This window comes from Ovis aries, chromosome 2, assembly GCF_016772045.2.
Source record: "Ovis aries strain OAR_USU_Benz2616 breed Rambouillet chromosome 2, ARS-UI_Ramb_v3.0, whole genome shotgun sequence".
Classification (NCBI taxonomy): domain Eukaryota; kingdom Metazoa; phylum Chordata; class Mammalia; order Artiodactyla; family Bovidae; genus Ovis; species Ovis aries.
The window spans coordinates 112181755-112208340 of record NC_056055.1 but is presented as its reverse complement, the minus strand read 5'-3'; the positions used below and the strand labels follow the sequence as shown (position 1 = coordinate 112208340).

The 26586-nt window shown below is 47.9% G+C and overlaps 1 protein-coding gene across 8 annotated transcripts in view; it reads left to right on the top strand.

Annotated features, from left to right (window-relative positions):
* The window catches only part of PALLD (palladin, cytoskeletal associated protein), a 374395-nt gene that overhangs the window by 152059 nt on the left and 195750 nt on the right, over nucleotides 1-26586 (top strand). For all 8 annotated transcript variants that reach the window (XM_042243570.2, XM_042243569.2, XM_042243568.2 and 5 more), the window contains 5 exons: nucleotides 11118-11296; nucleotides 18252-18318; nucleotides 19749-19854; nucleotides 21120-21194; nucleotides 25504-25645. In XM_042243570.2, the coding sequence (XP_042099504.1) occupies nucleotides 11118-11296; nucleotides 18252-18318; nucleotides 19749-19854; nucleotides 21120-21194; nucleotides 25504-25645 (569 nt within the window). The remainder of the gene's footprint in view (nucleotides 1-11117; nucleotides 11297-18251; nucleotides 18319-19748; nucleotides 19855-21119; nucleotides 21195-25503; nucleotides 25646-26586) is intronic.

Here is a 26586-nt window from a genome sequence, read left to right as displayed (position 1 = left end):
CACCTGGGGTGCGGTGGGGAGGGGGGCGCGGTTGTGGAGCCCCAGAACAAGCTGAATCTATACATGAGAAGCTACAATGAATCTTCGGGCTTTTCTGGTGGCTCAGTGGTAACGAATCTGCCTGCAGTGCAGGAGACCCAGGTTCAGTCCCTGGCTGGGGAAGATCCCCTGGAGAAGGGAATGGCAACCCACTCTAGTATTCTTGCCTGGAGGGAAAAGAGCCTGCTGGGCTACAGTCCCTGGGGTCACAAAGAATTGAACACCACTGAGTGACTAAGCATACAATACGAAGCAATTTTTAAAGATTTTTGAAGCAGTTCCTATTTCCATGTGTTGGAAAAGTCTAATTTCATTAGATGAGCCAATGCCTGTAGTTGTGGTTGCTTCTCTGTTTTCTGTACTGCTAGTTTTCTCATGAGATGAGAAACCCAGTTAGTCCGCTGTCAGTTCAGTTGCTCCGTTGTGTCCAACTCTTTGTGACTTTGTGGACTGCTGCACGCCAGGCTTCCCTGTCCATCACCAACTCCCAGAGTCTACTCAAACTCATGTCCGTTGAGTCGGCGATATAATCTAACCATCTCATCCTCTGTCGTCCCCTTCTCCTGCCTTCAATCTTTCTCAGCATCAGGGTCTTTTCAAATGAATCAGTTCTTCATATCAAGTGGCCAAAGCATTGCAGTTTCAGCATCAGTATCAGTCCTTCCAATGAATATTCAGGACTGATTTCCTTTAGGATGGACTGGTTCAATCTCCTTGCAGTCCAAGGGACTCTCAAGAGTCTTCTCCACCACAGTTCAAAAGCATCAGTTCTTCAGCACTCAGCTTTCTTCACAGTCCAACTCTCACATCCATACATGACTACTGGAAAACCATAGCCTTAACTAGACGGAACTTTGTTGGCAAAGTAATGTCTCTGCTTTTTAATATGCTGTCTAGGTTTCATAACTTTTTTTCCAAGGAGTAAGCATCTTTTAATTTCATGGCTGCAGTCACCATCTGCAGTGATTTTGGAGCCTGAAAAATAAAGTCAGCCACTGTTTCCACTGTTTCCCCATCTATTTGCCATGAAGTGATGGGACCAGATGCCATGATCTTAGTTTTCTGAATGTTGAGGTTTAAGCCAACTTTTGCACTCTCCACTTTCACTTTCATCAAGAGGCTCTTTAGTTCTTCTTCACTTTCTGCCATAAGGGTGGTGTCATCTGCATATATGAGGTTATTGAGATTTCTCCTGGCAATCTTGATTCCAGCTTGTGCTTCCTCCAGCGCAGTGTTTCTCATGATGTACTCTGCATATAAGTTAAATAAGCAGGGTGACAATATACAGCCTTGACGTACTCCTTTCCCGATTTGGAACCAGGCTGTTGTTCCATGTCTAGTTCTAACTGTTACTTCTTGACCTGCATACAGATTTCTCAGAAAGCAGGTAAGGTGGTCTGGTATTCCCGTCTCTTTCAAAATTTTCCACACTTTGTTGTGATCCACATAGTCAAAGGCTTTGGCATAGTCAAGAAAGCAGAAATAGATGTTTTTCTGGAACTCTCTTGCTCTTTTGATGATCCAATTGATGTTGCCAACTTGATCTCTGGTTCCTCTGTCTTTTCTAAATCCAGCTTGAACATCTGGAAGTTCATGGTTCATATACTGTTGAAGCATGGCTTGGAGAATTTTGAGCATTACTTTACTAGCATGTGAGATGAGTTTAATTGTGTGGTAGTTTGAGCATTCTTAGGGATTGCCTTTCTGTGGGATTGGAATGAAAACTGACCTTGTCCAGTCCTGTGGCCACTGCTGAGTTTTCCAAATTTGCTGGCATAATGAGTGCAACACTTTGACAGCATCATCTTTCAGGATTTGAAATAGCTCAATTGGAATTCCATCACCTCTACTAGCTTTGTTCATAGTGATGCTTCCTAAGGCCCACTTGACTTTGCATTCCAGGATGTCTGGCTCTAGGTGAGTGATCACAGCATCGTGATTATCTGGGTCATGAAGATCTTTTTTGTACAGTTCTGTGTATTCTTGCCACCTCTTCTTAATATCTTCTGCTTCTGTTAGGTCCATACCATTTCTGTCCTTTATTGAGCCCATCTTTGCATGAAATGTTGCTTGGTATCTCCAATTTTCTTGAAGAGATCTCTAGTCTTTCCCATTCTATTGTTTTCTTCTATTTCTTTGCACTGATCACTGAGGAAGGCTTTCTTATCTCTCCTTGCTGTTCTTTGGAACTCTGCATTCAAATGGGTATATCTTTCCTTTTCTCTTTTGCCTTTAGCTTTTCTTTTCACAGCTATTTGTAAGGCCTCCTCAGTTCAGTTCAGTTCAGTTCAGACCCCATGAATCACAGCATGCCAGGCCTCCCTGTCCATCACCAACTACCAGAGTTCACCCAAACTCATGCCTATTGAGTCGGTGATGCCATCCAGCCATCTCATCCTCTGTCGTCCCCTTCTCCTCCTGCCCCCAATCCCTCCCAGCATCAGAGTCTTTTCCAATGAGTCAACTCTTCGCATGAGGTGGCCAAAGTTCTGGAGTTTCAGCTTCAGCATCATTCCTTCCAAAGAAAACCCAGGGCTGATCTCCTTTAGAGTGGACTGGTTGGATCTCCTTGCAGTCCAAGGGACTCTCAAGAGTCTTTTCCAACACCACAGTTCAAAGGCATCAATTCTTCGACACTCAGCTTTCTTCACAGTCCAGTTCTCACATCCATACATGACTACGGAAAAACCATAGCCTTGATTTCTTAGATAACCATTTTTCCTTTTTGCATTTCTTTTTCTTGGGGATGATCTTGATCACTGCCTCCAGTACAATGTCACAAACCTCTGCCCATAGTTCTCCAGGCACTCTGTCTATCAGATCTAATTCCTTGACTCTATTTGTCTGTACCGTGGTCAGCTTCTATGTTGGAATTTAAGTGCAGGGAGCCCTTTGCTGGTTGAATTAATAATTGGTTGATGAGGGAATGAATGAGTGAGATTGCATCTGCTAGCCTGTTTACATTTTATTCTTAGTTAATACAGGCTTATTTTCATACCCTGTTTATGGCCTTAGAGTTTGACAGCCGGTCTCAACTGGTTTACTCTGACTTGAGCAAGTCTAAATACTTTTGATTGGGGATTTACCATGCTCACTGAGGTTCAAGGTTCGCTCCTCAGCAGCTGTGGTGTAGCAATTACATAGCTGCTTAGTGACTGCATCAAGATTAACGAAAGAACCAGGAAACCTCGTTATAGCTTGTTTCTATCCAAAGGTTTAAAAGCTTGATGAAAGAGGAAACTAAAAGTATTGAATACAATGAAAGACACAGTTGAAGACAGTTGAAACACACAGTTTAATCTGTGTTTAATTGTCAGTGTTCTGTGGATAAATGGGAGGGGCCTGTATCTTCAGTACAGTAACAAACCACTTCACAAGGTTGATGGCAGATAAAACCAGGCCATGTTTGCGAAGCATGTAGCATGTAGTAGGCAGTTAGTAAAGAGTCATGCTCTTTCCATTAGTTTGTATCAGATAAGCTCTTAAAAGCCATCATGGCTCCCAAATCTTCTATCATCTCCTCATCCTAACTGTGAGCTTGTTTTACCCATTTTATACTGGCAGCTTAGTAGTATGCCGGAAGCTGAGACTTGGAGGTACAGAATGGGTGTGCAGATAGTCGGATTTGATTTCCCAGTACACTGTCCTGTCCACTGAGTAAGTGGCTTCCAGGTGTTAGAAACGGAATGAGAAAACATGCGGACATCCTTCAGCGGAATTCTCCCCTGGGAAATCCCATGGACGGAGGAGCCTGGTGGGCTGCAGTCCCTGGGGTCGCAAAGAGTCGGACATGACTGAGCGACTTCACTTTCACTTTTCACTTTCATGCATTGGAGAAGAAAATGGCAACTCACTCCAGTGCTCTTGCCTGGAGAGTCCCAGGGACGCGGGAGCCTGGTGGGCTGCCGTCTATGGGGTCGCACAGAGTCGGACACGACTGAAGTGACTTAGCAGCAGCAGCAGCAGGCGCTAAGCACAGGTCACGTGTCCATAGGCTGCCTCTGCACCCAACCCTCTATCCACCCTCCACTCTTTATGAAGAGAGGCGGTTTCAGGATCTGGAGGAAAACCAGTGTATTTTCTAGAAGGAGACCAAGGTGAGGATGGCAGGGGTGTTTCATTGCAGACTTGCACCTCGGTTGCTGTGAGACCTGCCACCACAAGGCACTCGGTTTCATTGGCTGAGGACACTGTAACCCTTAGTTTCATTGGCTGAGGACACTGTAACCCTTAGTTTCATTGGCTGAGGACACTGTAATCCTTAGTTTCATTGGCTGAGGACACTGTAATCCTTAGTTTCATTGGCTGAGGACACTGTAACCCTTAGTGACGTCTGCCTTAGGACGGGGGTGAGGGGACGGAGTGTCACACCTGGGCTGTATCTCCCCACCCCCACCCCCCACACACACACCTTTGTTGCACCGATTTTGTGTATTTACCCTGCAGCTTAAGCTGTACTTGCAGCAAGGATTTAATGGAGGGTGACTTTAAGGTCAAAATAGAATCAACAGACTCGACTGTTAACTCTTCCTCTTTAAAGAAGACTAAATGTTCTTAGTCTTTTGCCAGGATGCTGTGACTGTGACAGTACCCTATGGATTAGAGAAAAACAGTCCATTTTCTGGATGGGAAAGTGAGCCGTAAATGTATTAGGCCTCAAATAATGGTATAAAGAAACAACACAGAGGGCAGAAAATGATTATAATATCAATTGCCAAGTGAATAATGCTATACATTTTGCATTGTAGAGGAGAGAGAAGCAATGCAGTTTCACAGGCACTTGTGTGCAGAGAGTCAGAGATTAAGACACCCAGTTTGGTGTCTGTGCTCAAGAAGCGTGGCCCTTCAGGGGAGCGCTGGGGCCCTGTGATCAGGCTGGCACGGCCCGCTTGTGGCAGACCAGAACTTCCACCTCTTATGTCCGTGTGAATCACCAAGGTCCAGGCTGTCTCAGTGGGTTTGCAGTGAGGTTCTAGATTCTGCATTGTTTTAAATTTAGTTATTTTTTTAACTTTGTATTGAAGTATGTTAATGTTGTGTTAATTTCTGCTGTACAGTCAAATGATTCAGTTATATGTGTGTGAATATATATATACACACACACACACATTTTTACATTCTTTTCTATTATGGTTCATCCCAGGGTATTGAATGTAGTTCTGTGTGCTGTATAGTAGGACTTTGTTGTTTATCCACCTCGTGTATAAAAGCTTACGTCTTCTAATCCCACCCTCCAAATCCCACCCTCCACCAGCCCTGCCCCTTGGCAGGCGCAGCTCTGTTCTCTGTTTCCGTTACGTAGGCAGGTGCATTTGGGTCATACTGTGGACTCCACATGCAGGTGATGCCGTATGGCACCTGTCTTCTCTTTCTGGCCTGACTTAGCATGCTTATCTCCAGGTCCCGCTGTGTTGCTGCAGACGGCATTGTTTCACTCTTCTTTGAGACTCATAAGGCTCCATTGTGTGTGTGTACCACATCCTCGCTATCCATTCGCCTGTCGGTGGGCGTTGAGGCTCACAGTCGGTGAATCTTGCTGCAGTGGGTGTTGCAGTGTATGCATTGTGTGGAATTAGAGCTTCCTCTGGATGGATGCACAGGAGTGGGGTTGCTAGGTCATAGGTAGCTCTCTTTTTACTTTTCTCAGGAACCTCCAGAGATACTGCATTTCTAACAAGCTCCCAAATGGTGCTGATGCTGCTGGCCCGGGGATCACAGTTTTCCTATAAAATCCGGATGGTAACTGTTTCAGGATTTGTGGGCCATGCAGTCTGTCCCAATGACCCAGGTGTCGCTGTAGCATGAAGGCTGCCATAGACACCGGGTGAGTGCAGGGGCACGGCTCTGAGCCCCCAAAACTTCAGTTCAGTTGTTCAATCGTGTCTGACTCTTTGTGACCCCATGGAGTGCAGCATACCAGGCCTCCCTGTTGTACATCACCGACTCCCGCAGCTGGCTCAAACTCATGTCCATCAATTCGGGGATACCATCCAACCACCTCATCCTCTGCAATCCCCTTCTCTTGCTGCCCTCAATCTTTCCCAGCATCAGGGTCTTTTTCATTGAGTCAGCTCTTCTCATCATATGGCCAAAGTATTGGAGCTTCAGCTTCAACATCAGTCCTTCCAATGAATATGCAGGAGTGATTTCCTTTAGGAGTGACTAGTTTGATCTTGCTGTCCAAGGGACTCTCGAGCATCTTCTTCAACACCACAGTTCAAAAGCATCAATTCTTTGGTGCTCAGCTTTCTTTATGACCCAACTCTCACATCCATATATGACTGCTTGAAAAACCATAGCTTTGACTAGACAGACCTTTGTCGGCAAAGTAGTGTTTCTGCTCTTTAATATGCTGTCTAGGTTAGTCATTGCTTTTCCTCCAAGGAGCAAGCATCTTTTAATTTCATGGCTGCAACCACCATCTGCAGTGCTTTTGGAGCCCAAGAAAATAGTTTGTCACTGTTTCCACTGTTTCTCTATTTGCCATGAAGTGATGGGACTGGATGCCATGATCTTAGTGTTTTTTTGAATGTTGAGTTTCAAGCCAGCTTTTTCACTCTCCTCTTTCAGTTTCATCAAGAGGTTCTTTAGTTTCTCTTCCTCAAACTTACAGACTCTCAATCTGTCCTCTATGTAACTTCCACGTGTCGCAAACTATTATTCTTCTGAGTTTTTCCTAACCGTTAAAAACATGAAAACCATTTCCTGGCTCAGGGCCATGGGGAGGCTGGCGGGGGCCTGTAGGCAGTGTGCTGCACGAGATCAGGGTGCCGCTCCGCTGGGGTGGCCAGCTGAGCTGTCCCCACGGAGCAGGTCTGACCAGGGTGATTAACTGTCATTTCTTTTAACCGTTTATTGCATGTTTTTCATGCTCCATTGTTCCTCTGACAGTTATCTTTTTATGGATGGTTAACACACTCGAGGTGCCATACAGATGCCTAGACTCTGGCTGGTTCCAGAGTCCGCGGGGCATGACCCCTCCCAGGGCCTCCGGCTCTTAGCACAGTGCCATTCACACGGAGGGCACCCAGGCAGCCTGTGCTCTGGAGACTTCAATGTGCTGAAGGCACCGTTCACTTGGTTGTGGGGAGAGTCGCCCCAGGGTGGGATGAGCACAGAGGGTGAGGAGAGAGCTCCCGAGAGGAGAGGGGAAGCAGGAAGTGCTTGAGGGCTGCATGGGGAACAAGCAATCCAGGCAGGATGCTGCGGGAGTGGGACAGAAGAAGCCAGGCCCAAGTTACAGGAACGCGGACCATAGCGAGCGAAGCTGAGGGGGCGGTTCATGCAGGGCAGGGCCAAATGCACTCACCTGACGGGCCAGAGAAGGAGCCCTCGGCATGCCAGCCGTGACAAGGCCAATGAGAAGACTGCAGGTCGAGCGATACTGAAGCCACCGTCAGTCCTCGGGAGTGAGGCCCTGGATTGTGACTGGAGAGAGCAAAGAGGAAGCAGCTAGAAGACGGTTCTAGGCTGGAATGTTCTCCAGGACTTTTTGGAAACAGGAAACCACCAACTGCCCAGAATCAAGGAATACTGCCCTTCTCAACTGCCTCAAAAGCAGTATGCCTTGCATTACATGATTGTTCAATTGGCTGGTTTTTCAAATGGTTTTTAATTCCCAAAGTCATAGCTGTTCTTTCCCAAGTATCCTGTGCCTTTTTTTTTTTTTTTTTTTTTAGTATAGTTTCTGTGGTTACTGAGTACTAGCAGCCTGGTTTGTCTTATTACCTTTCAGTTCAGTTAGTTCATTTGCTCAGTCGTGTCCAACTCTTTGCAACCCCATGAACTGCAGCACACAGGCCTCGCTGTCCATCACCAACTCCCAGAGCTCACTCAAACTCGTGTCAATTGAGTCCGTGATTCCATCCAACCATCTCATTCTCTGTTGTCCCCTTCTCTCGCCTTCAATCTTCCCCAGCATCAGGGTCTTTTTAATGAGTTAGGTCTTCGCATCAGGTGGCCAAAGTATTGGAGTTTCAGCTTCAGTACCACTCCTTCCAATGAATATACAGGACTGATTTCCTTTAGGATTGACTCATTGGATCTCCTTGCAGTCCAAGGGACTCTCGAGAGTCTTCTCTAACACCGCAGTTCAAAAGCAACAGTTCTTCAGCACTCAGCTTTCTTTATGGTCCAACTCTCACATCCACACATGACTACTGGAAAAACCATAGCTTTTAGATGGACCTTTGTTGGCAAAGTAATGTCTCTGTTTTTTAATAAGCTGTCCAGGTTGGTCATAACTTTTCTTCCAAGGAACAAGTGTCTTTTAATTTCACAGCTGCAGTCACCATCTGCAGTGATTTTGGGGCCCCCAAAAATAAAGTCTGTCACTGTTTCCATTGTTTTCCCATCTATTTGCCATGAAGTGATGGGACCAGATGTCACGATCTTACTTTTGTGAATGTTGAGCTTTAAGCCAACTTTTTCACTCTCCTCTTTCACTTTCATCAAGAGGCTCTTTAGTTCTTCTTCACTTTCTGCCATAAGGGTGGTGTCATCTGCATATCTGAGGTTATTGATATTTCTCCTGGCAATCTTGATTCCAGCTTGTGCTTCATCCAGCCCAGTGTTTCTCATAGTGTATTTTGCATGTAAGTTAAATAAGCAGGGTGACAATCTACAGCCTTGCTGCTGCTGCTAAGTCACTTCAGTCGTGTCCAACTCTGTGTGACCCCATAGACGGCAGCCTACCAGACTCCCCTGTCCCTGGGATTCTCCAGGCAAGGACACTGGAGTGGGTTGCCATTTCCTTCTCCAATACATGAAAGTAAAAAGTGAAAGTGAAGTTGCTCAGTTGTGTCCAACTCTTAATGACCCCATGGACTGCAGCCTACCAGGCTCCTCCATCCATGGGATTTTCCAAGCAAGAGTACTGGAGTGGGGTGCCATTGTCTTGTCCCCTACAGCCTTGATGTACTCCTTTTCCTGTCTGGAACCAGTCTGTTGTTCCATGTCCAGTTCTAACTGTTGCTTCTTGACCTGCATACAGATTTCTCAGGAGTCAGGTACGGTGGTTTGGTATTCCCATCTCCTGAAGAATTTTCCACAGTTTGTTGTGATCCACACAGTCAAAGGCTTTGACATAGTAAAGCAGAAGCAGATGTTTTTCTGGAACTCTCTTGCTCTTTCGATGATCCAATAGATGTTGGTAATTTGATCTCTGGTTCCTCTGCCTTTTCAAAATCCAGCTTGGGCATCTGGAAGTTCATGGTTCGCATACTATTGAAGCCTGGCTTGGAGAATTTTGAGCATTACTTTACTAGCGTGTGAGATGAATGCAACTGTGCAGTAGTTTGAGCATTCTTTGGCATTGCCTTTCTTTGGGATTGGAATGAAAACTGACCTTTTCTAGTCCTGTGACCACTGCTGAGTTTTCCAAATTTGCTGGCATATCGAGTGCAGCACTTTCACAGCATCATCTTTTAGAATTTGAAATAGCTCAACTGGAATTCCATCACCTCCACTAGCTTTGTTTGTAGTGATGCTTCCTAAGGCCCAGTTGACTTCACATTCCAGGATGTCTGGCTCTAGGTGAGTGATCACAGCATTGTGATATCTGAGTCATGAAGATCTTTTTGTACAGTTCTTCTGTGTATTCTTGCCACCTCTTCTTAATATCTTCTGCTTCTGTTAGGTCCATGCCATTTCTGTCCTGTATTGTGCCCATTTTTGCATGAAATGTTCCCTTGGTGTCTCCAATTTTCTTGAAGAGTTCTCTAATCTTTCCCATTCTATTATTTTTCTCTATTTCTTTGCATTGATCACTGAGGAAGGCTTTCTATCTTTCCTTGCTATTCTTTGGAACTCTGCATTCAAATGGGTATATCTTTCCTTTTCTCCTTTGCCTTTAGCTTCTCTTCTTTTCACAACTATTTGTAAGGCCTTGTCAGACAACCATTTTGCCTTTTCTTGTTTCTTTTTCTTGGGGATATTCTTGATCACTGCCTCTTGTACAGTGTCATGAACCTCCATCCATAGTTCGTCAAGCACTCTGTCTATCAGATCTAATCCCTTGAATCTATTTCTCACTTTCACTGAATAGTCGTAAGGGATTTTATTTAGGTCATACCTGATGGTCTAGTGGTTTTCCCTGCTTTCTTCAATTTATTACCTTTGCTTTTAGATTTAATACAGACAGATATCTATAGTATGCTGTCTAAGTGCAGAAAAGGCTGGTCTTCAGTGACATGAAAAGGAGGCCAAGTCCAAAGAATCTTCTAGAGCTTCAGACTCAGAAAATCTCTGATGCTGATTAGGAGCTAACTGGACAGCTGTCAGTCCTTTTAGTTGTTGGTGGGTGTTCCTTCATATTTCTTTAAACCTCATTTTGAGGGGAGGGGGTCAGGGAAGCTTCATTATTTTATTTTATTTTTTTGGTAAAAATCCTGTTGAGAGTTTGAGGTGCGTGGCATGTGAGGAGGAACCCTCATGAAAATGGTCCGGCCTCTTGCCGCCTCCCACATCATAGACCGAGCGGATGGAAAGGGGTAAGACCGGCAAGAATGAATCACAGCCCACCGTGGTCCCTGCCCACACCACTGGGTGTGCCGCTGGAAAGGTCTCCAAATAGCAGTGGTGTGGGGGTTATTAATCTGCCCAGCTGGCAGCTCGGCAGGCACGCTGCTGCCCGGGGCTGTCGTGTGCCCCTCAGTCTCCCTGGACGTATCACATCTTTTGAGCGCCATGTTCTTGTCACGTTCATATTTTTTTCTAGGGAAGCACAGTAGATGAAATTGTAACAGGTGCAAGAGGCATTAGTGATAAAAATTTATAAGGCCCTTGGAATTTGTGTTCCTTTCTGTTTGTAACTGGCGCTTTCCCAGCTTGATAATGTTCCCTTCGTTCCAGGTTGATGAAATTACAAGACGCTTTATGATGAAAACCCAGGGGAGCAGTCTAGCCATGCATTTCATGGTCCCAAATGTAACAGTGTTCAGTGATATCAGGAACTCAAGTCTCTTTTTATCAAACAAGCATCTCATTACACAGCCTCTCACCTCTTGCTAGTGCTTTATTGTTGTAAACCTCTCGTTTCCTTTTCTCCCTCCCATCCTGCAACTCCTGTTGGTCGGCAGATGGTTCTGTGAGGGGACTGAGCTACGCAGCAGTCCCGACATCCAGATCCTCTGGGACGGGGGCGACCTGCACACCCTGGTCATTGCCGAGGCCTTCGAGGACGACACAGGGCGCTACACCTGCCTGGCCACGAACCCCAGCGGCTCCGACAGCACCTCCGCCGAGGTGTTCATCGAAGGTACCCAGGGGTGCAGGGTGTGGGTGAGAGGGGACCCATCACTTCTTATGAACGTGACTTTCCAACTTCATGAATCAAACCTCAGTTGTCCCAGAAGCTTTATGGGTAAATGAAGTTGTTCTGACACTTGGGCATACATCCATGATGTCTGATGTCAGCGTTTGTTCCTTTTCATTTAAAACATTTCAGCCACATGAACTTAAATGTTTAACACTAAATATCCGACTTATTTTTAGTTTCTCTGGTAGATAAAGAATGGGAACATACTGAAATACTAGATCTGTCAACCAACGTTCAGCTCTAAAGACTTAGGATATCATTCATGGGAAAGTTAAAGGATTGAATATTTTCGAATATTCTTATTTTTATTAATTGTAGACCTCTTTCAGGGTCTGACCCTGGATGCCATTGTCTGTAACTTGATTTCACTGAATGTGGTCTTTAGCATGGCAGCCCCCCACACTGCAGTCCTGTTCTGCCTTTGGGGTCCCTGCATGAGCTACTTAACTTGGGGAAACACCCCCAGTTACACTGGCCACATGTGGTCACGGGTCCGGCTTCAGATCCTGGTGCTGATGGGAGGAGTGGTCTGGGTGGAACCAGATGAAAGAGCCTCCTGGAAAGCGCTGTAGGAAACTGCTCCTTGCCCCCGTGAAGTCAGGGCGATAGCTTTTTTAAAGCCTGATTTTGGTGTATGTATACCTCTAAGAATAATTACATGAGATGGGAGAGAATTTCACACAAACTCTTGGGCTCCTCTTATGACTGAATGGAAAGGATGGTTCTGCGTTCCTTACTCCATGAGGCTTGGGGTGTCTCTGTTGTTTCCTGAACCTTGTTGCCGTTGCTTTCTGGGGCCGGTTACCAGAGTCTAGGAAATTTCTTATAGATTCAGAAACCTCAACAAAACCATCCCTAAAAGTGTAACGGCCTACTGGTTGGAAACTGTCTAAATCTCACTGTCTTGTGCATGAAATTTTAGAATGGTAGTGAGAAAATTTCAGCTTAAGAACAGTGATGAACTTTTTCTCCTTGTGTTGGGTGGGAACCAGGCGCTGGTCTGCATTTCTACATGGATTATCTCATTCAGTGCTTAGGAAAATCACCCCGTTCTGTGGCTGGGAACTGCTACTTACGGAGACTCGCAGAGCTCCAGACCTCACACACTCTCTCACGCACACACAGAAACACACACACACACTGTCTCTCACAGACACACACTCACACACACACACACACACACACACACACACACACAGACACTTACCTGAGCCTCACGGACTAGACCCAGGCAGTGTGACCCCTTCTTAGCAGCCACAGAGGAAGCACAGGTGGACTCGGGATCTTGGGGCCACTTGGTCGTCAGCCCATCCAGCACGGGCCTGGGATGTGCGTCTGCAACGTCTCAGGACATCACTGAGCTTTGGGGCAGTGGCCATGTGCTCCCCGAGAGGCCCCTGGAGGGCAGGCAGAGGTCTGGGTGCTGGGTGGGGACCCTTGCTGGACAGGCTAGGCCTCTGCCCTTGCTCGGGAATGCTCCAGGAGGGGAAGGGCCTGCCCCCAGCAAGCCTGGAAGAGAGCAGAGGTGGCGGGGGAAAGTCAGGAGGTCTTTCTGAGGGGTGGCATCTGCCCTCTGTCCCAACTCTGAGAGAGAGTGTTGGGAAGGCCGAAGGGAAGGTGCTCCAGATGTGGGGGCATGGGTCGGGGGGTCGCCGCAGGAGCAGCGCGTGTGTCCTGGAGCAGAGGGGGTAGCTGGGCGGTGGCCAGCTCACACGGGATGTGGGGCCTTGTGGGTGCCGTCGGCAAGCTGGCCGTTACTCTACATAAAATCATCACCAGTGAAGGTTTACAGTAAAAAGTCAGAGTACCCGATTTCTGTTTTTAAACTGAAGTTTGCTTGTAATCGGGAGCCCAGTAAGACGCGTGCTGCAGCAGGCCTGAGCAAAGATGGTGGTACTGGGGAAGCATGCTGTGTAGACAGAGGGAGAGGCGGTCAGACTGCACAGCCACGTGGTGGGGCAGGTGCAGGCTGAGGGGTCACGGCAACCAGCAGACCCAGGGGTTTTGGCTTCTCCACTGGTGTGGACGACGTGGCCCACCAGTGAGATGGGAAGATGGGGAGTTGGGCACAGAGGGGAGTGAGTGACCTGTGTGCATGGCCCTCTAGACAGCCGAGTGGACACAGGTGGGCAGGGGAATGTGTGGGTATAGTTACTGCCCGGGGTGAGGACGTGTCCTGGAAGCTTCAGGAGGTAGATGGTGGCCCAGGGCACAGGACCAGATGGACCGTCTGAGCCGAGGATGACCCCCGACCTGGGTGCACCAGGGCAAGGAGGTGCTGGCCAGGGAGCAAAGCAGGGGCCCTGGGCGGGTGGAGCAGGTCAGTGTTGAGGAGGCAGGGAGGGAGAGCCGGCCGACTTGGGCCCCCACTGCGGGAGGTCTCTCGCGAAGGACGAGGACACACAGCTACGGGTGCTGATGGCGATTTCAACAAGAGGGGCCGTGAGCACTGGAGGGACCGGTGCACCGAGGTCCTCGGACATGGAAGGAAACGTGGGGATGCCTGGGTGGTGCCCAGAGGTCCTGCCCAGATGCCACAGGGCAGGGGCCGGAATTTGGACAGGAGCACAGGGTCAGGATGCTTTCTGCCGTCTGTTTGCTTGTTGGTTTTCATAGTAGACTTACTAGAGTCTCTGTGAAAGGCTTCCTTTCCCTGCTGTGAAAATAGTCCAAGAGAGAAAACAGACCCTGCAGAGGGAGACAGAGTATGGTGCCAGGGGATAAAGTCTGGGAAGGGAGAAGGAAACGGACTCCCCCAGCAGTGTGTGGGCGGTGAGGAGCTGCTGTCAACAGTTTCACGGTGGTACCCAGGGTGCGCAAGTCCCCGACGCTTTTGGCCCCAGGGACCTGTACCGTGGAAGACAGTTTTCTGAGGGTCAGGGGTGGGGGTGGTTTTGGGATGATTCAAGTACATCACATTTATTGTGCACTTTATTTCCTTGTTAGTATTACATTGTGATATATAATGAAATAACCACACAGCTCACCGCAGTGCAGAATCGGTGGGAACCCTGAGCTTGTTTTCCTGCAACTGGATGGTCCCATCTAGGGGCAGTGGGAGTGACAGGAACACCCAGAGTGAGTTCTCATGTCCGGTCTACTCCATCATCTCATTTTGGTTGCTGTCAGAAAGCCCTGCTTCACGAAGATGGGACGTTGGAAACGGAAGCAGGCTTTTCGGTACTTTTGTAGAAACCTCAGCATATTCCACCTTCACTTTAATCCAGAATGGCTGGAGATTTGAAGTTGTATCAGATGTACTCTTAAGGCCGCCACCATTTGCAGCCTCAAGCAGTTGATCTTCTAGGATGGACAAAGTTGACTCGCCTGGCCTGTTCACAGATGGATCATGGGTCCGTTCCTTCCCAGCTCCCGGGTCTTTTGAGGTTGGAAAGTAATGCTCAAACTCCTTTGAAACGCTGAGATAGGTGATCATACTCTAGCTGGGAGAAAGAAGGCTGTGGCTCAGTCTCTTTCAGAATCTCTGCTAATGTTTGAATTGTCCATACTCCCAATCCTCACTTGTTGCCCTCGTGATTCCAGTTTGTTCTGAACACAGCTACTTTCTCTACCAACTTGAGCACAGCTGAAGTGACAGAATGCGATCGTTGAACAGGCTGAAAATGTCACACAAGTGAGCAAGGTTTGCGACCCACTCTGTGTCACAGTATGTGCTGCCAGCAGTGACAGTTTTTCTAAGTCTCTGGAGTGGCTCTCATACCTCAGAGACTGGCCAGGGCCTGCCTGTAGAAAGCCCTCTCCCTTCTGTGCACAAGAGCAGATGTGTGTGCTCGGCGTTCATCTCCTCGCAGGGCTGTGCCAACAGACGTGAGTTAAGGGCATGTAGTTTAGTATGGTTGGTCCTTTTAATCACGTCCTGCAAAGCACTGTTATGTTCGGGTGACATTTTCTGGCTAGCCAGCGTTCGGTTCTCCGTGGATGACACAGGAGGTAGACATATCCAGAAGCAAAGTCTCTGACCGAGTAGTGAAACCAGAAAGCCTTCCAGTCTCGGCAGCCGCTCCATCCGTGTATATGCCGATCCAGTGTGTACTGTCACCCAGTGACCCACTCCGTTTCCTGATACATAGTCATCCCGAGACTTAACAGTTCAGCGGCTGTGGTGCTGGCTGGCAACAAAAGTACAGGTAGCCTGTCCACTTGCACATCCTCCTGGAAAACATATAGCCCAGAAACAAGCACTGCTGTCCGTTGCCCACGTCAGCAGACTCGTCAGCCTGGACTGCGTTCCACGGGGATTCACTCACCCCCCGCCACCTAGCTCGTCTAGTTACTGTACTGGCCAAGGAGGAATTGAGCTGCAGCGTCTCCTGAAAGTTCAGGACCGATGTCCTTAGCAGCAGGCAGGACCAGCTCCTCGCCAGTAGGAAGGGGCTTCTGAGTTTGAGCAGTGCAGTTAACCAGGAAGAGTGGCGCTTTAAGTGCAGACACATTGGACGAAGCGGTGCCCTTCAATAATTGCTTCATGTTTTTTTCTTTTAAAAAGCTCCAAAGGCTTGTCTGTTTTTTTAAAAAATACTAATTTATTTATGCACTTTTGGCTGACCTGAGTCCTTGTTGCTGCGCGGGCTCCTCTGTAGTTGTGGTGAGCGGGGGCTCCTCTCTAGCTGTGCTGTGTGGGCGTCTCACTGGGGTGGTTACTCTTGTTGCAGAGCCCTGGCTCTGGAGCGAGGGCTTCAGTAGGTGCAGGACAGCAAACACCCACCGTTACCTGAGCAGGGCGCTCACCCTCAGTAACAGCTGAGAAGCTGCTGTCTGCAGGTAGACAGCCAACTGCAGAGACACATGTAGTGCAATTCTGTTTGTGCAAATACGTGCACAGATATACAGTCTCCCCTCATCAGGGAAAGTGAAAATATTAAATGGAAAGTTCCAGAAGTAAACAGTTGACCACTGTTGAATTTTGCACCGTCTGAGCAGTGTTGAGGAGATTGTTCACGTCAGCTTCAGCCCCTGGGCCATGAGTTATCCCTGTCCCACCTGTCAGTCACCGAGGTTGTCAGACTAAGGGCCCAGGGCTTGTGTTTACCGACCATAATTTTACTAAAAATGTACCCACAGCACCAGGGGAGCGATGCTGGCAGTTTGGACATGCCACAGGGAAGCCGCACAGGGTTCCTTTAAGTGAAAGGTGAGAGTTAGTGAGAAAAGGGGAGAAAACCATATGCTGAGGTTGCCAAGATGGATGGTGAGAATGACGCTTCGATCCATAAGGCAGTGAAGAAGGCAGAAGAAATCCACATTGTTTTGCTATTGTGTCTGAAACCCTAAAATTTACAGCTAGTGTGTGAAGGCATTAAATGTATACAGTAAGGTATTCTAAGAGGGAGAGACGCCACAGTCAGGTACCTGTGTCATTGTTATAACTGTAATATGATTACATTGTTACAGTTGTTCTGTTTTACCATTAGCTATTGTTGTTCAGCTCTTACTGTGCCCAAGCTGCAAACTACACTTTATCTTAGGTGCGTCTGTATAGGGAAAATACCATTGACAGGGTTTGGTGCTGTCCATGGTTTTGGAGTCTTGGAATGTATCCCCCACTGATAACAGGGCGGTCCACTGTATGCTTGTTAATACACTCAGTTTGTCTGAAAATTACAGCCAGACTGTTAGCGTGTGCAGGATGGCATCAGGGACGGGATGTACTGGTGTGCACTCTGATGTCACACAATTCTGTGCTGTTTGGTTACTCTCCTGCTGTGTTGTTCAGTCACTCAGCCATGTCCAATTCTTTGCAACCCCATGGATTGCAGGACCCCAGGCTACCCTGTCCTTCACTGTCTCCCAAAGCTTGTTCAAATTCACGACCATGGAGTCAGTGATGCCATCTAACCATCTCATCCTCTGTCACCTCCTTCTCCTTTTGCCTTCAATCTGTCCCAGCTTTACTTTTCTATAAGCATATATTATTTTACTTTAAGATATTATAAATAGATAATTTAAATAACTCATGTTAAATATGTCTCATAAAGGAATTATCAAGAATGTACTCCTAACCATCACAGTTAATTCTAAATGTCACCTAAAATCTCTTGTCACAAAATCCATGAGCATTAAAATGTACAAGTACAGCCTGCCTTTTGGCCTGAAAACCCAACGAGGTGACCCTTAATTTAAACACAGCAATGAAGCGAATGAACTTGGGAGGGTATGATCCAAATTTAGAGACCCCCCCATTCACGAGTGAAGCCACAGTCAAGTTCCAACTGATCAGAGTCAGAAAGCATCTCCTCATCAATGAGTGAAGGTATTGATAATCCACACCGTGTAATCTGGGCTTCCAGGTAACACAGTGGTAACGAATCCTCCTGCCAATGCATGAGATACAAGGCACACAGGTCCAGTCCCTGGGTTGGAAAGATCCCCTGGAGGAGGAAGTGGCAGCCCACTCCAGTGTTCTTGCCTGGAGAATCCCATGGACAGAGGAGCCTGGTGAGCTACACTCCATGATGGTGCAAAAGAGTCGGACACGACTGAGGACACACACTGCTACTGCTACCGTGCCATCTTCTGGAAAGAGCTGAAGTTTAAGACCATGGCTGTCTTTACACACAGACACACACACATTGATTCCATAGTTTTTAGGCCACTTAAAAGTATGGTTACAATACCCAAAGGGACAAAAATGAAACTAATAATAAATCTGACACTAAACACGTATTGATTTGAAGAAAACTTTTTCAATATTTCTTTTTTAAACTGATTATCTGAAAAAACAGCCTAAGTAGAAATGGTATGAAACATTCTCTATTTCAAAGTAAGACTGTATGTTACTGTCTGAATGAAGAATATTACCCTTGAAAGTGGATATAGATCTGTGTTATTTGTTAATAGGTTATAGACCTACATCTATTTTTTTTTTCTCACTCAGGTGCCAGTTCAACAGATTCTGACAGTGAAAGTTTAGCTTTCAGATCGAAACCTGGAGCCATGCCACAGTAAGTGTGTACGATCCCGTCAGTTTAAGTAGAAGGTGTCAGCAGACTTGGGCTCAATGAGGCCACTTGTGTTGTGCACTGAAGGCAGAGGTCAGCTGATGTCAGTCAGAGATCAGATGCTTGAACCTGGAACGTAGTCTTTGACTTTTGAACTTTGAAACCTGCATTTCATCATCCGTGTCCCCAAATCTAACCATCCACAATGTTAGTTCCAATGACAACTGACTGCTTATTAATGTGTAGAAGGGGCAGTCACATTGAGAGAAAATTACTTAAATCATTACTAAAATGTAAATGACAAACAACTTATCACATAAATTAGAAAATATCTAATTAGGCTAGAAATAGATTTCCATTTGGATAAAGTGTATCTCCAGTTAGATCATGTCATGGAAATCTCAAAATTTAATTCTCCCTACAAAGACATAGGGATTGTTAGTAATATTTAGGATCTTAATTATTTTGCAAAGATAAAATCTAGCAAGATTTTGTATAAAACTCCATGAATTTGAGACGGTGCTAATAAATTTGTTTGATTTACTAGTATATAGATAACAATCACAGCCATTCAGCATCAAATTATCACTGACCATTCATGTTAAAGGGGGCCTCCCTGGTGGCTGAGTGGTAAAGAATCTGCCTGCCAATCCAGGAGACATGGGTGTGATCCCTGGGCTGGGAAGATCCCCTGGAGGAGGGCACGGCAACCCACTCCAGTGTTCTTGCCTGGAGAATCCTATGGACAGAGGAGCCTGGTGGGCTACAGTGCACAGCGTGGCAAAGAGACATGACTGAGTGCTAACTGAGCATTTGTGTTAAAGGGCTCTTAATAAGATCCCATACTCAGCCACCTGTGCATTCAGGCAAGGATCTCAAGTTTAGTGAAGTTACATGACTCACTTGAGATTACATAGCCTGTGACTTAGCAAAATTGGGCCTAGGAACAACTCTTAACTTTTATGCACTAAGAAAAGACCACAGTCCAAGACATTCTCAACTTTACACAGTGGTTAATGGGAATGAAGAGCAGTTGCTGTACTGAAAACCAACCACCAGAACTTTGAATTAAATATAGAAGCCCGGTCCTAAGCATTTCCTAAACGTATCTGCTTACTGCCATAGACTGGGCTTTTCTAAGTATTAACTTTTAGGATCTTCCAGTTCAATACTTTCTGCTTTCTAATAAGAGCTGAGATACATAGTTCATGAGCTACTTTCATCTGTGTGTTTATTTTGCTGATGACTGAGGGGCCGTCTGAACAGACACTGAACACCACTGTTCTAACTGTGGGTTGTGGGTCCCCATGTCTGAAGCAGTTACAGTTGAAGCAGATTGAGCAAACACAAACTGGCCTGTTCTGTGGAAATGTTTCAAAGAATAATTCCTGCTTAGGAAATTGTGACCCAAGACTTCACTCCTTACTTTCCAGAGCTCAGAAGAAAACCACTTCCGTGTCCCTGACCATTGGATCGTCATCTCCAAAGTCAGGAGTGACCACAGCTGTGATCCAGCCTCTGTCAGTCCCTGTTCAGCAGGTGAGCCTTATCCACAGCCCGAGGGGAGTCAGACTCTTTAGCATAAAGACCCCAAGTAGTCCTCCCTTGAAATACCTCCTCAGTGGACACACAACTGGGAGAAAAGACAATGATAAGTTCTTCCTTTTAATGCACTAAAAATAATTTTTAACCTGAGACACACCACTGATTAATCAACATCTGCATTTCCTTTGGGAATTTCTTTTTCTCGCAGCTAATCCTCGTGGGATCTGTCTTAGCTGTTACTGCTTGATTCTCCCTCACATACGTGCCATCTTCCATGTAGCCAAATTCGTTAGCTCATCTAAATCAAAGCAGAAAATGAGAAAAGTCCGCCTTATCCCCAAAGTCCACCTGATAGAGCTCAGAAGTCCACCTGTCCTCTGAGAGCTTAACAGATAATGTAGGAATATTCAGACTCCTTCACTTCACTATGCATTTGCATCCTGCTTTCATTTCATTGTGAGACTATCCAAGAAGAACAACAGTACCCACGACTGGGTCATTGTAGTGAGTTCACTTTGCAAACACAGAAGACCTGAAGCTTTTTTTAAGTAAAAAATTAGAATCTGGATGTCTCTAAATCAAATGTGATACTTAGCCTTGGTGCTATGATGGGCATCTGTAAACCCAAGACTCTTGCAACGTGAGGTCATTCTTGAGTCATAAGTGTGTCTAACGAACATCAGTGTACCCTCCAGCCACTGAGCGCCAGCGCCCGTGGGTGTTTTACAAATTACAGGGCTCCCCGGTGGCTCAGTGGTAAAGAATCCGCCTGCAGTGCAGGGAAACCAGGGTTCGATCCCTGGGTGGGGAAGATCCCCTGGAGAAGGGAACGGCAGCCCACTCCAGTACTCTTGCCTGGAGAGTTCCGTGGACAGAGGAGCCTGGCAGACTACAGTCCATAGGGTCGCAAAAGAGTCGGACATGACTGAGCGACTAGCTCTTACTTATGTACTCTGTGGTATGCTGGGTATGCAAACTGTAGAGAAAGCACATCTGAGATGAGACACGAGGAAAGTCAAGCAGTAGAAGTCACTCAAGGTGGCATGTGTAGTAGAAACTCCCTGTCAACCCCCAAAGCAGAGTGGGGTTTGCAGAAACCATTCTGTGAACCAGTGGACTTGTTTAGTGTTTGCTGTGTAGGCACTGGCAGGTGTGCAGTGAATGCTTAGCCCGGTCGGTGGCCGCGCTGTCGCTGGTGTGGGCCCGTCTTTTCGTGGTTTGTGTGTTCCGAGTCTGACCCACGTGCCTCTGTCCTCCAGGCCCCCAGCCCCACCTTGTTCCTCTGCCGGCCGGATGGACCCGCTGCCGCCTGCCTCCCACCTGTCTTCACCAAGGTCAGGCACCTGCACGTCTCATCCTGAGTTTGCTCTGGGCCTTTGATTCCATTCCCCTGTGGCCTCATGTATAGTCTTTAAACATTAAAACGAGTGATGAACAGGCTCTTATCGAGGTGGGGCTAAACAGATACTCAGTGCACAGACGCTGTGTGACCATGATCATATAAACGTCTGAGAAAGGTGGGCCTGATAGAAGTCAGAATAGACTGGGAAAACCAAACAATGCATGGGAGAAGACAGGATGATGGATGGGAACCTGGGAAACCAACAAGGTTTGTAGATGGTTTAAAAGACAACGGACCGATTTTCAGTTGGTCTCAGTGGGTGTTTTGCATCGCCAGGCGTGGTCAGCTAAGCTCAGAAATGGTCCCCTGGGGTGTTTCTCCTCTGTCTCCTCCCCACCTCTTGCTGAGAAAATTACAGATGTTATAATTGGAGTTGAGTTGATTTAGTGCTGTGTTAGTTTCGGGTGTGCAGCAAAGTGATTCAGTCATACATGTACTTTTTTTCAGATTCTTCTTCCTTATAGAGTTTTAAAAATATTGAGTAGAGTTCCCTGTGTAATACAGTAGCTTCTTGTTGGTTATCTATTTTATATAGACCGTAGTCTGTACATGGCAGTCCCAATCTCCTAATTTATCTCCCCCACCTTCCCCTTTGGTAACAGTAAAGTTTGTTTTCTAAGTGTGTGGGTCTGTTTCTATTTTGTATGTAAGTTCACTTGTATCATTTTTGGAATGAAAGATATTTAAAAGGCACAGTTGAAGAGGTGCCCCATGTCTGTGTACCAGCATACTGTCAGAAGTCATGCCCCCAGGCCAGTCTCTAAGTTCAGTGTAATATAGCTCAAATTCCAACAGATCCTCGTTTTTACCGACGTTTGTTGTTGAACTTGGCAGTCTGATTCTAAATCTTTTGTGGTTTAGAGAGTGGCTGAGAGCAGCCAGGGTCCTCCTGCAGGGGCAGGCTGAGATGGTGTTAGGATCTAACATGTCAGGACTCCCTAGAGCAGAGCGCCAGGATGGCAGGGCTGGCTCAAGCCTGGACAGACAGACAGATGAGGCCCTGAGAGCTCCCACAAGATGCCCCAGCAACGCGAGGCTCCGTGGGCAGGGTAGGTTCCTCAGAAGTGGGCCCGGCTTCAGCCACCTCACAGGATCAACCCCAAGTAACGGAAGACGAATGCGACAGTGGTTTCCGCAGTCCATTATCTGAGATCTGTGAATCTTCCACGAGACAGCTGAGAAGAGTCTCTGTCTTCGTCCAGGGAATGATGCCTCCTCCTAAGCCAGCCTGCAGCCAGCTTGGTTAAAGACCTCTTCCTGCAGAATGTTCACGGAGGATACAGTCAATGAATGAGGGTTGTAGACAACACCAGTGAGGGTCCACCTCCCCCTACCCAGGATAAAATACCGGAAGAAGGAAAAAGTCCCGTCCCGCCTGTGAACAGCGGTGTCGGGATAACAGCGCAGGGGACATCCATCCGTCCGTGCTCAGAGCAGGAGTCGTTCACAGAGCGGCCGGCATGAACACTGCATGGCGCTCAGGAGCTGTTCACACGCAGCCCCATCCATGAAATCTGTGTGACCTGCTGAGTTGTCGGAACGCTGTTGGTTTGGAGCCAGGGCCCCGTGCACCTCCGGGCTGAGGTGTCACACCCGTCCTGGGGCACCCGGCGGAGAGGGACCTGAGACTTCCCTTCCCTCCCGCAGGGCTGCAGAACTCCTCCGGGCCAGCCGCAGCCCATCCTTGTCCCAGCAGCGCAGCCCAGCTCCTGGGGCAGAGACCCCAGCACAGTGTCCCCTTCACCCCAAAGGAAGCCAGGAGGCGTGCGCGGAGCCTAATAGAAAAGGAAACCAGAAGTCCACATTTTTCTAAAGCTTGAGTTTTTAACTCGAAAACAGCAGAGTGGCTGTCCCCACCTGCGGTGCGGGCCTCTCCCTCCTCGCGGGTGCCTGCAGCACCCTTCCCCTAGGGGCGGTGCCTCTCCCTGCCCTGCTCCGTCCTTCAGGGGCCTGGGCTCTGCCAGTCCTTGGGCACCTCCATCCGTGTCCCCCCATACCCCTGGTAGGGGTCCCTGTGGCTGAAGCGGGGGCCGCCGACCTGGTGGGGACAGCAGCTCATGGGCCCCAGGGACATGCTCGGGGCCAGGAGAGCGGCCGCCCCGGTGGCGTTCTCCCTGGAGCCGTGGACCCTGCAGGGAGACTTGGTACCAGGTGGACCCGACAGCACGCGGTGCCCTCCTGGGGACCTCAAACCCCCAGGGCCCCAGACCAGCCTTCCGACGTCAGCCGTGCTGATGTGGCTTTGGTCAGGAGAAGAAGCTCACTCAGGGGGAGCCATGTGTCAGACCTTGGAAAACTACGGAGACCTGTGTGTGTGACGTGCCTAGCTTCTACCCAGGCCCTACCTTTGTGATTGTCCAGTGTGAGCAGTATGCACAATCCTAGGAGCAAACTAGAGGCCCCTAGGTGTCTGGAAGCTCACACATGAAGCGCATTTGTGAAGCGTCTGTAATGTGCTGTGAATGCTCCCTGGACACACTGGGGACACCGATGACTCCATCCTCACTAGCTGCACCCCGAGGGCATCATCTTCCCTGCTGATCTGCGAAATACTGCTCTCTGGACTAATCAGAAAGTGGAAGTCCATTTAAAACCAAAATCTTTTCTACATTTAAAACTAAGAATGAAGAGAGAATGGACTCAGAAGTAGGTAATAGTATTCACCTTTTCGTTTACCAATAAAGGCCTTTGGCACCAAAATTCTCACCGAGTACATTAGAGTTTCCAGCTTCTGCCCACATTGTGGACTTCCAGGGATTCCACGGGGCCAGAGCACATGCCCTGCAGGCCAGCTGCTACAGGATCTGTTTTTCCCCAGCACACCATTGGCCATCTCTTGAGGAAAATGTAAAATAAAAAGCAAAAATGAAAACAGGAAAAAAAAAAAGCATACTTCCTACTGTGAATTTGTTTGCTTTGGTTCTATGCATAATCATTTATTGTATCTGACTTCCTTCAAGAGCTGTTTGTGTCCTTTATCAGATGCGATACCCTGTAGGCACACACGTAGGTAGTAGAAAGTTTCAGTGGGCCCATGGCCAGGGGAAGAAGGCAAGGGGAGGCACCTGAAAGGGCCAGTTATTCCTTTGGTTTTCAGTAGCCGGTTTACAAGCTTCAGCTCTTTGCATCTATGAAGCCACACTCATTTCTGGTCTGTTGGGCTGTAAAAGTTTATTGGTCTGGAGCTGGAGTGGGTGGAGCACCAGGGTGACAGTGCTGGTCAGAGGGAGGAGCCAAGGAAGGTCAGGTGGGGGAAGTGCTCCCGCTTTATTTCACTCAGAACCTGCAGGTGAATGGAATCTGGAAAGGGGTACTGGTGCACCTATCTGTGGGGCCGCAGTGGAGACACGGACAAAGAGAACAGACTTACGGACCCGGGGAGCAGGTCTGGGAGAAAGGAGAGGGTCAGATGAGTGGAGAGAGCAGTGTAAGAAAATATATACCACCATAGGTAAAATGGATCTCCAGTGGGAGGTTTGCTGTGTGACTCAGGGAGCTCAGACCGGGGCTCTGTGACAACCTAGCAGGGTCGGATGGGGAGGCAGGTGGGAGGAAGGTTCAAGAGGGAGGGGGTATATCTATACCTATGGTTGACTCATGTTGCTATTTGGCAGAAACCAACACAATATTGTAAAGCAATTTTCCTTCAATTAAAAATAAATTTAAGTATTAAAAGCACAAAAGAACCTGCAGATGAGGAAATGCCAGCCCTCCTTCTGGTACAGCTGCCCCAGGATGCTGGTGGACAGAGGCGGGTCCTGGGGGAAGGTCGGAGCGGGGGGCACAGATGGGAGACCCAGGTTCAGTCCCTGGGTTGGGGAGATCCCCTGGAGAGGAGCATGGCGACGCACTGCAGTGTTCTTGTCTGGAGAATCCCTTGGACAGAGGAGCCTGGCGAGCTCCTCCGGTGGACACGTGGCATCTCCTTCCCCTCCTGCCTGGTCCCCCAGGTGGAGCATGGGTGCATTGCACCAGCGCATCCTCATGTAGATAAAGGCAGATCACGCCGACACTGGGAAGTTCCATGGGTGCTGGAGCCCATGCCCTGCAGGGCGGGCCCCGGGACCTCCCGCACTTCATCACCGGGGATACCGCGCTCTCCTGACCTGAGGAGGGGCTCATGTGCGTGGTGCACACCCTGTGCTTGCTCCTCTGAGCTTGGGAAGTGTTCCTCTGTGTCATGAGACTGTGTTGTGTGGCTGTGTGAGCCCGGACCTGACGGGCGTGTCCCGGTGTTTCAGGAGCTGCAGAACATTTGTGCGTCTGAGGGCCAGGTGGTCGTGCTGGAGTGCCGTGTGCGTGGCACGCCCCCGCTGCAGGTCTGCTGGTTCCGACAAGGCAGCGAGATCCAGGACTCACCGGACTTCCGGATCTTGCAGAAAAGTAAGGAGAGGGGCCCCCTCACAACACTGCCCACAACACCACCCCCGGGTCTGACCAGGCCCTTGTCTCCAGTCCAGGAGAACCAGGAAGGGTTTAGTCACTGACATGCATGGATTTCTTCTTTGTTTCCTTTTTTTGAGGGGGATTTTATTACTTTTAAATTATTTTTTTATTCCTCCCTCTTGAACCTCCCACTCCAGCCCACCCCTCTAGATATTTTTTAATTTTTATTTTTATTAAAATGTAGTTGATTAACAATACTGACTTACTTTCAAGTGTACAGCGAAGTGATTTAGCTATACATATACACACATCTGAGCTTCCCTGGTGGCTCAGATTTCAAAGAATCTGCCTGCCATGCAGCAGACCCCAGTTTGATTCCTGGGTTGGGAAGATCCCCTGGAGAAGGGGTAGGCTACCCACTCCAGTATTCTTGCCTGGAGAATCCCAAGGACAGAGGAGCCTGGCAGGCTACAGTCCATGGGGTTGCAAAGAGTCGGACACGACTGAGTGACTAAGAACAGCATATATACATCCATCCTCTTTTGGACTCTTGCTCCAAATAGGTCACTATTTGGTGTACGAGGTAGAGAGGACCCTGTGCTGTACAGAAGGCCTGGTTGTGTATCTGTTTATGGACAGTGGTGTGAGGTGCGTACATTTGTGATCTCAAAGTGAGGGGACATGGGCTCCAGCACATTAAAGCCATCCTGCTGGCTGTGGGCCCTCACATGCCCTGACTGAGGTTTTGTTTTCTTCTTCCTCAAAATCGCAAATCCACATTTGAATTCAAAGTTGGGCTGGTTGTCTTAGGCGGCTCTGAGCCTTCTGTGAACTGCAGTTGAAACCCTTGCTAGTGAGAGCTGTTAAGGAAATTTTGGTTTATTTACGGGAGTATAAATTGATCTGCCATCCGTCTTTCGTGTGCGATGGGGCTTGTC